Source organism: Vicia villosa, linkage group LG3 (genome assembly GCF_029867415.1).
Source record: "Vicia villosa cultivar HV-30 ecotype Madison, WI linkage group LG3, Vvil1.0, whole genome shotgun sequence".
NCBI lineage: Eukaryota > Viridiplantae > Streptophyta > Magnoliopsida > Fabales > Fabaceae > Vicia > Vicia villosa.
Window position 1 is genome coordinate 102,854,440 of NC_081182.1, and position 9,885 is coordinate 102,864,324.

General features: G+C 36.2%; 2 protein-coding genes across 2 annotated transcripts; one reads left to right on the forward strand and one right to left on the reverse strand.

Annotated features, from left to right (window-relative positions):
- Positions 1-424: 424 nt before the first annotated feature.
- On the reverse strand, positions 425-1,983 carry LOC131656456 (B3 domain-containing transcription factor VRN1-like). The gene is made up of 4 exons (XM_058926171.1): positions 1,745-1,983; positions 1,210-1,630; positions 846-991; positions 425-753 (listed from the first exon to the last, which is right to left on the reverse strand). Exons 1-4 carry the CDS (start codon positions 1,814-1,816, stop codon positions 520-522), a joined length of 873 nt encoding a protein of 290 aa, XP_058782154.1. The 5' UTR covers positions 1,817-1,983; the 3' UTR covers positions 425-519.
- Positions 1,984-7,931: 5,948 nt separating this feature from the next.
- Positions 7,932-9,077, forward strand: LOC131658687 (uncharacterized). The gene has a single exon (XM_058927956.1). The coding sequence runs from the start codon at positions 7,932-7,934 to the stop codon at positions 9,075-9,077; it is 1,146 nt and encodes a 381-aa protein (XP_058783939.1).
- The last annotated feature ends 808 nt before the right edge of the window (positions 9,078-9,885 follow it).

Genomic DNA, 9,885 nt, shown 5'->3' on the forward strand with positions numbered 1-9,885 from the left:
GGGATGAAATAAATGTGAAAATGAAATTTTGTGAAACTCATAATTGTCAAATATTATAGAAACTATAAGATAACATTGTATTGTTTTAACCAAATCAACACAAGCCTGAGATATAAAACTATGTTGATCCTCCTCTGGCGGATATGAACTATCACAAACATAACTAAATCATGCATATGTGTCCAAGCTATGTTTATTAATATTTCAGACAAGTCTAAGACAAAATAAAAGTAAGATCACTATAAAGGCAAACCAAACAACAACGCAAGTATCTAATTAACCAAGTTATCTCTCTCAAATTAATTAGTGTTGATTGTTTGAATTGCTTTATAGCTATGGATATCTGTGTTTTGCCTTCAATCTTAAAAGACTTCTTAACTGCAAACATCAAATAATATTCATTTTATGATTTTATCTCAAAATAACAGATCCAGTTACCTAATAAAGCACAATTCCAACTAAAGCTAAACTTACTTTCACTCAAAACAACAACTTCAAACAGATAAATTAACTTTCCCTTCAGAAAACATGAACTTTAAAAACTAAATCCTCTTTGTTCATCAGTTCAAAAACACAAACATCTCCTGATTGCAGTCCAGTTTCACGTGCAAATAAGGACCAACCAGCTGATAGGAAGCGTTCGTTTGAATTCTTCTTGGAACAAAGCAATTTCACATTCCACAACATTTTCTCATTCTTCAGAATCAGATACTTCTCTTTATCCTCAATAATTCCTTTGAGATTTGGTACACTCTGCATTAGTATTATCAATCATTATAATTTATGATCACAACATAACATATATGTTATTCTACTATATAGCATTGCATGAATTTAGACCTTACCATCCGATAATCTCTGAGATGATTAGGTTTTATGAGAATAGTGAAAAAAGGATTGCTAGAGATGAACTTTGCAGCTACTTCTTGAGCTCTCTTTCCTCTTGGACAATTCAATGATGTATTTTTTCCACTAGTCTCCTTAATCTCACCTGTATATATATATATGAGAAATGTAAAACAGAAAATTCAAGGATTAGCTTTTTTGTTGTAGCATCATGCAACTAAGAAATAGTTTGTAAGGTATACTCAAACTGCATGCAAGGTTCTGTTAATTCATTTTGATTAAAAAAAACTTAATATAAAATTTCATTAACCAAATATGTGTATAATAAAAGAAGAGACGGTAAAGTTAAATCCAAATATATACCTCTAACTTTTTTATGTGGTCTAGGAGAAACTAAAGGTGACTTCTGTCTAGCCTTCTTATCCTTCAAAATCTCAAATGATTCATCATCGTCATTTAAAATCTCAACTGATTCATCATCACTATGGCCAAGGTTTTCAGTTTCATCAAGAGTGTTACATGAAAAACCATAATCGATTTCTACTGCATTCTGGCCAAGTATGATTACATCTAACTCTGAACTTCCTTCCTTATACTTAAACACTACCAAACAACCATGTTGTAGAGAGTAGTTTTTAGTAAAAATACTCCAACCCTTTTGAAACCATATCTCACCATTGATGTTTTTCCAAAACACTTTCCATTTTGTGCCATCAGGAGGCTTCATCATCACTGGATTTGGGAGACTTGCTCCATGAATCTTTGTAAATTTATTTGGTATTTTCTGTCAAAAAAAATATTAATATTAGAACAAGAATTTTTCGAAAAAAAAAAAGAAGTTAAAACAGATATAACATAACGTAGGAGACAGTTGCAGTAAGTTAAAAGTTATGGTTACAATAGTTTGAAGATTGGTTTGAAGAATAATCTTGAAGAAACTGATAGGAAGGGTGGCATTTGCTCTAGCCATGGATGATGGAGTTTGATGAGATAATTTGGGTGTGTTGCTCTTCTTCTAATCTTCTATACTTATAATAATGCTGAAGCAAGCAAGCAAGCATGGTTATTTGCTGAATAAAAATTCAGTGTCGTCATATATTGCTCTAAGGAACTAACTTGCAGAAAAGGAAATTGAGTGTCATTGTACAATGATAGGTAGATAATGATGAAAAGCAGTTCTGAATATCTTTGAGCAAGGATTTTGGCATAACTTAATTTATGAAAGGATTGTAAGGATAGCATACCTCTTTCTTATATATTTTTTTTTTTATAAGCAAGGAATATATTAGAACGAGTACTAGGGGTACTCTAACCCGCTTACAAAAGAAGAGCAAAAAAGCTCAAAGAGAAGAAATTACTGACCAACTATAATCTACTATAAGTAAAATAACGGGTTTTTACAGAAATCGTAGAAATTACACTTGGAATAAGCAATTTCACCAAAAAACGACCACCTCCAAACTTTTAACTTGATTTCCCAGGTGATGTCATTAACCATACAAGTTCCTCTGTTGAAAATAATATCGTTTCTCCTCATCCAAAGACCTCTAACCACTGCCAACCAGATCAGGCCCTCCTTTTTTCTCTTAACTTTCGCCTTTCTCGCTAACAATACCCAATTAATAAAATCCTGCCAAGGGCTAACAGCAAGTTGGGGATGGAAACCTATCCATTGGGCTATGTTATCCCACACCAGCCTCGGAACTGTACAGGCGAAAAAAGAATGGAACAAGGTCTCCTCCTCCGTAGCACAAAAAACGCAAGACGAATCCGTATTAGATAATTGGATACCTCTACGCAGCAGCAAATCTTTTGTCGGAAGTCTGTTCAAGAAACATCTCCAAATAAAAGCCTTAATGTTAAACGGCACATCGGAAGACCACAGAATATGGAAGGCTCTTGAGTAATCCTCGTCCATTCTCGATGCTTCCAATCTGCCCTCCAGACAATCGTATCCAACCTTAGCGCTATAACCATTGGCTAAATCGTGCTGCCAAAAAACTCCGTCTGTTTTGTCCTCCACCGGGGCTAAATTCCCTAAAACAAGCCTCAGCTGCTGAAAATCAGCATTCAAACCTACAGGCAGGGACTCCCCGCGGATGCCTATATCGCTCCAAGCCCAAGAATTGTTACTCCATCCGCCTAACTCATTTATCTTCTTACCCTTCACAGTGCTGACAGCGTACAGAGCAGGAAAAACTTCCTTAAGGGTGCTATCATCATGCCAACAAGCTTCCCAGAAGAGGATATTATCCCCGCGGCCAAGCTGATGCGAGAGATTGCCAACTAAAACCGAGCCCAAATCACCGGATGCCAAATCGATCAAATCTCTCCACCATGTTGATAGAGTTCGACGGTTCCTACCTACTGCGCCTTCCCCTAACATAAGCTGAATAGAACCGTATTTAGCTTCTAGAACATTCGTCCACAACGCTTTGTTACCTTGATAGATCCTCCAACACCACTTGAGCAGAAGAGCCTTATTGAAAACGCCAACCTTTTTCACCCCTAAACCTCCTGCCTCAATTGGTTGACAAACCCGTTCCCACGATACCCAGTGAACTTTCCTTTTGGAATCCTTCTCGCCCCATAAGAAACTCGCTTGAATGCTCTGTAACGTGTTACAAACCTTCACAGGAGCTTTATAGAACGATAGCTGGAAGATGGCAAGGCTCGATAAGACCGATTTTAGCAGAGTAATTCTGCCCCCGAAACTTAAAAACCTGTTCTTCCAGTTTGATAACTTCTCTTTCATCTTCGAAATAAGGGGAGACCAAGTAGAACAAAGACCCGGATTGCATCCTATCGGAATTCCGAGAAATCTAAACGAGCTTTCCTCAATTCTGCAGGATAAGAAAAAAGCAGCAGCAGAAAGGAACCGGTTGTCTATATTAATCCCAATCAGCCTGCATTTGTTGTAGTTTACCCGCAAGCCCGATGCTACTTCGAAAGTTCTAAGGATAGCCTTGAGCGCCCAAACCTGTTTCCAAGAGGCTTTTCCAACCAGCAGGGTGTCGTCGGCGAACTGCAACAGATCCACGGAGCAATCGTTTCCCACCTTAAAACCAGAAAAAACGTCTGCAGCTATAGCTTTCTTAACGATGCCCGAAATGCCTTCCGCTGCTAAAACGAATAAAAAGGGAGATAGAGGATCTCCTTGGCGTAACCCTCTTTCCACCTTGAAATCTTTGGTTGCGCTTCCGTTAACTAAAACAGACATCCAGCTGGAAAACACCGTAGCATCCATCCACTTCATCCAACGATTGCCAAACCCCATCCTAAGCATGACACTTCTCAAATAGTTCCAACTCACCGTATCGTAGGCTTTCTCGAAATCCACTTTGAAGAGGAGACAATCTTCCTTAGACTTCTTCGCGAGATCAATCACTTCATTGGCTACCAAGACGCCATCAAGCAACAATCTTCCAGGTACGAAAGCACTCTGATTGACCGAAACGATGGGGTCTAACACCTTCTTAAGTCTGGACGCAAGCAGCTTGGATAAAATTTTATACACACTCCCCACTAAGCAAATCGGTCTGTAATCTCCAAGACCCAAAGGATTCTGTCTTTTCGGGATCAAAGTGAGAAAAGAAGAGACAATCGCCTTTGATAATCTGCCATGCCTATAAAAGTCCCTGAACATATTGATAAAGTCCTGATTCAAGAAACTCCAACATTTTTTAATGAAATTAAGGTTATAACCGTCCGGGCCCGGGCTTTTGGATCCATCACAATCCCAAACAGCATTCTTAATCTCAGCATCCGTAAAAGGCACTTCCAGAGAGGCTGCAACCTCACCAGAAATTGAGCTGAACTGAATTCCCGACAAGCAGGGGCGCGAGAAGTCAGGTTATACACGTTATTTCCATTTTTATTCAAGTTCTACTACACTTTATTAAAGTTCTGCTAGGCTACTATGAAAATAAAACTGATACATAGACTACAGTTGGTACAACCTCTTTCAGCTACATACTTTGCCTGCCTACATCAGAAAAGTCCTTTCTTATACTCTACATTTATAAAGGACATGTCTACATCACTAGCTTATTATATTGGTTGTCTGTTTTCATAGTTGCATATCACTAAAAAATCTATATCAAACCATATAGTTGCATTTCAACCATAATTGTCTTCTCTTTTACTTGTCTATTTTTTTGGTGCATGTCAAACCATATACTCGGTCATTGGTTCCTTCTTGTTCTGATTTAGGAACATTTGTTAAATGTTGCATATGGTTTGTGGTTTACGTGAAATATGGTTTGTAATTTTGTATGCCGTATCTTGAATAATGGACCATAATCTTGTCAGTAATGTTAAAAATGTAATTGAAAAACTTTATAAAATAGCACAGGACATAATTTTTACGTATAAAACTTGCATTACAATAAGAAATTATATTTGGTGCTGCAATGATATATGGAACTTTTTTTTCCATTTCAATAATGAATTTCTTTGCTTTGTCACATCGATCCATCAGATTAATAAGGTGGCTGCTTATTCAAGAATAAAAAGCAAGAACTAGAGTGAAAGAAACAAAAATTCACCTATGATTAATTTTAATTAACATTTCTTTACCATAAAAGTAATGCAACTCTGGTGAATTTGATCATTAAAATTATTAATTTTTATTGTATTCTAATGAAACAATGAGAGTGATATTTATAAATTTTATTAATTTTATAAATTTTATTATTTAAACTGTTTTTACGGGTCACTGTCACCTTATTACCTATTTTTATTTTAATCAATAAAATGTTTATAATTATTAGTGATGTTTTAAAATATTTATAGTTATTAAATATATTGAATTTATAATGTTTATGATTTGCTACACATTTATTTTTAAATATTTATAGATTTTATAATAACAATTATATATCAACAATAATCAAATCATATGGAATGATCTAAGATATAAAGAACTTACCCGTGCGGTCTTCTACTAGTTTGCAATAAAGTGAGTATTATTTAACAACAAATTTGGACAAAGAAAAAGTGGAGACAACAGCAGCCAATTCCATATTAATATAATATAAATGTGATTTTTGGATTGCATGGCTAGAAGTCTAAATATCATATTGAATATATTAAAGGATCAGTTGGTACACCGAATATTGATGAATAGGTAAAGAAATTGACAATATTTTTTTTTACAATCATATACTATCTTCTTACAAATTCCTGATGAAATTTTTAAATACTGTTATATTACGGATGTGCATTTTTAAAAGTATATATTTTTTTAAAAAAAAATGTGATTTTGGATGTGTACATCTGAAGACACATGTCTTCGGAGATACACATCCCACATAACCCAATTTTTAGTTTTGAGATTTTTTGAATATACATATCCAAAACACTCAATATTTATTATAAAATTAAAATTAATGTGAATTAATTTTAATAATAATATATTTAATTGTATTAATCGAAATATATAATTAAATATATACCATTTTAATCAAGATATATAATTAAATATATACCATTTTTATTAAGATATATAATTAATTAAATATTCAATTGCATAATGTTGTGACAAATTAATTTTATAATTTAAAAAAGGTAATTACTTCTATAATTTAACTACATAAATATTTAACCATTTATTAAATATATATCATTTAAAAAATAATTATTTTTATAATTTAAAAAAAAATTGACAAATAAATTTTATAAAATTAAAATTTTGTTTAATTTTTTAATCTTTATTTATAACTATTTGTATTTAAGTTATTCCTTATTAATAATAACTCACTTTAAAACTCTAATAATATTAAAAAGCATTTTTAAAGACTGCGATTTCCGGTGAGCAAGACAAAGACGGTAGAACTACAAGGGGTACGCGAAAAAGACACTGAAGATCCTTTGGTGTTGGTTTAAACTCCTAACCTTGGGGTTAGGGACCACGGCAGAGGAGATTTAGGGTTGAATCCGAGTACCTTGTGTCTGGAGATGGGGCGGGGCCGGCCAAAGAAGAAGGCGACATCCACTCCACCGGCGAGCGTACGAGTATTCTCGACAACTCCAACTTCGAGTGGTAAGGGTTTTACAGAAACAAATGTCTCAAACAAGGGTACCCAAGATTTGGAAACGATTGTGGAGGAACCAAGTGTTGAAGGAAAGAAGGAGGGAGCGGAGGCAGAAGGAGAAAAGACTCCACAGCTCTGGGTGGACGTGATACAAGGTAATAGACTACCGGCGAATGGGAATGAACTCTCTTATACACCACCGGCGATTATCAATGGTGAAATGGAAATTCAAATTGAGGAGCAAGACGTGATAGCTGAGAAGGAATTTTGGAAGAATGCCCTAATCATGTATGCGATAGGAAATGAGCTCTCAATGAATGCAGTCAAGAAATTCATGGCCACCACATGGAATTTTGTCTCCCTCCTAGAACTGTATTACAATGAAGAGGGTTATTTCTTAGCAAGGTTCAAATCGAGAGTGGACAGAGATGTTGTGCTCATGAGAGGACCATATACGATCTTTAAGAAACCTATCCTCCTCCATGAATGGAATCCTGATTTTACTATGCAGGATGATGTGCTCAGGGTTCTACCCATCTGGGTGATTTTCCCTGCCCTACCTCTGTACTACTGGGGATCAAAGAGCATAGGAAAGATAGCTAGTGCCATAGGCAAACCTTTGATGACTGATGAGTGTACAGCAAAGAAACTGAGAGTTTCATATGCTAGGGTACTAATTGAGGTGGATGTCACAAAGGAGCTTCTACATCATATTACAATTAGGAACCCACAAGGAGAAAAACAGATACAGCAAGTTGATTATGAATGGAAGCCTCCATTCTGCAAAAGCTGTAACAAAGTAGGGCATGAATGCAAGAAGAAAGAAGAAGTGATCAAGAAACAAAAAGAACCTCCAAAAGTTTGGGAGCAGAAGAAGATCACTATGGTGAGGGAGAACCCTACAACAACTAACAACACACAGCCGGAAGTACCATGGGTTATTGCCTCCAACACTGCTAGGAAAGGGAAACAACCAGAAATTATAACAGTGGAGTGCAGCAATGAGTTTGAGGGTATTTTGGGAGAAAGCTCTCAAACAAAAGAGAATACATGATTTGCTGGAATGTGAGAAGGCTCAATAAGAGTGCTAGATGCCTTGAGGTTGGAGCCCACCTCAGAAAACAAAAGGTAATCTGTCTAGCTCTATTTGAAACTCATGTGAAAATGAATAACTGTAGCCAAATTAGGAAAAAGCTTGGTTTTAATTGGGAGTATACTGATAACTATGATTGTCACACCAATGGAAGAATTTGGCTAGCCTGGAACCCTCTAGTCTGGAGTATGACAATCATTGAGAAATCAGGCCAATTTATACATACTGAAGTTTATGCTAAACAAGGAGGATTCTCACACTACCTGACTGTAATATATGCCCACAACCAGATTACCAATAGAAGGATACTATGGCAGGATTTGCAGAGAATCAATGATAACATCAATGGGCCATGGATTAGTGTTGGTGACTACAATAATGTATTGAAAGTGGGGGATAGGCTTGGAGGAAATGATGTTCACCTAGCTGAATTCATAGATATGGAGAGTATGATGAATAACAACAACCTTTTTGAACATGACACAACAGGGCCTGTCTTTACATGGTTTAACAGACAAATGAATAATCCCATTTATTCAAGAATAGATAGAGCACTTGTTAATATTGCTTGGTGTAATGCTTTCCCCAACTGTGAGATAGAAGTGTTGAACTCTCATATCTCAGATCACTCACCTCTGAGAGTCAAGTTAGATGGCACACAACAGGTAGCCAAACACAAGCAGAGATTCAAGTTTCTGAATTGTGTGGCTGATCACCCTGAGTTCCTCACCACTATGAAAGAGAATTGGAGCCAACATGCCTCAGGCTATCCTATGTATCACTTATGGAAGAACCTCCAAAGGCTACAATTTAAACTTAAAGGGCTTAACTGGAAAGTGACTGAAGGAATTAGAAATCTCAGAGATAGTAGGGAGCAATTAGATAAAGCTCAGAGCTTCCTAAACAATGATCCTTTAAATCCTGATCTTTGCCATAGTGTCAAAATCTGGACTGAAGAAGTGATGAGAAATGCTGAGCTTGAAGAGAAAATACTGCATCAGAAGACTAAAAAGGACTGGATATCTTTGGGAGATGGCAACAATGCCTATTTTTATGCAAAATTGAAGACAAAAAACAGGCAGACCCAAATCACAATGCTCTAGGATGAACAATGGCAGAAACTCACTGAACATGATGATTTGGAAAGAGAGGTTCTGGAGTTTTATAATAAACTTATAGGTAAAGCATCCAGTAGCAGGACCCATGTTGATATTAGTATTATGAGAGAAGGAGCTCAATTGAATAGAGATCACCAAGAAAGTCTTATTAAAGAGGTGACTGAAGGGGAAATTTGGCAGGCACTGCAGAGCATAGGTGACAACAAAAGTCCATGGGCAAATGGGTTCAATGCCAAATTTTTCAAAGCAAGCTAGAAGATCATAAAGTATGAGGTGATTAAAGCTATCAAAGATTTCTTTGAAAACAATAGATTACCTAGGGCAGTCAACTGTGCAGTGGTGACTTTAATCCCTAAAACCAATGATGCCAAGACCATGAAAGAGATGAGGCCAATAGCCTGCTGCACAACAATCTACAAGATCATTTCCAAAATCTTAACCATGAGGCTGAGCAGAGTCATCAATCATGTGGTAGATGATAGTCAAACTACATTCATAACAGGTAAAACCATTCATGATAACATTATTATGGCTTATGAATTGCTGAGAGGATACAATAGGAAGCACTTATCCCCTAGATGTACATTACAAATAGATCTACAGAAGGCCTATGATACTGTAGAATGGGATGCAGTGGAACAAATTATGAGTGAGATGAGCTTCCCTAGTAAATTCATCAATTGGACCATGATTGCAGTAAGAAGTGTGTCCTATAGATATTGTATCAATGGCCAACTGAGTAGGGTTCTCCAAGCCAAGAGGGGTTTGAGACAAGGAGACCCTATCTCCCCCC

Coding starts and splice junctions, on each gene's coding strand:
- LOC131656456 (XM_058926171.1), bottom strand. CDS start 1,816: ATGGCTAGAGCAAATGCCACCCTTCCTATCAGTTTCTTCAAGATTATT. Junction 1,631..1,744: donor AAACCAATCTTCAAACTATT/GTAACCATAACT, acceptor TTTTTTTGACAG/AAAATACCAAATAAATTTAC. Junction 754..845: donor ATCTCAGAGATTATCGGATG/GTAAGGTCTAAA, acceptor ATACTAATGCAG/AGTGTACCAAATCTCAAAGG.
- LOC131658687 (XM_058927956.1), top strand. CDS start 7,932: ATGATTTGCTGGAATGTGAGAAGGCTCAATAAGAGTGCTAGATGCCTT.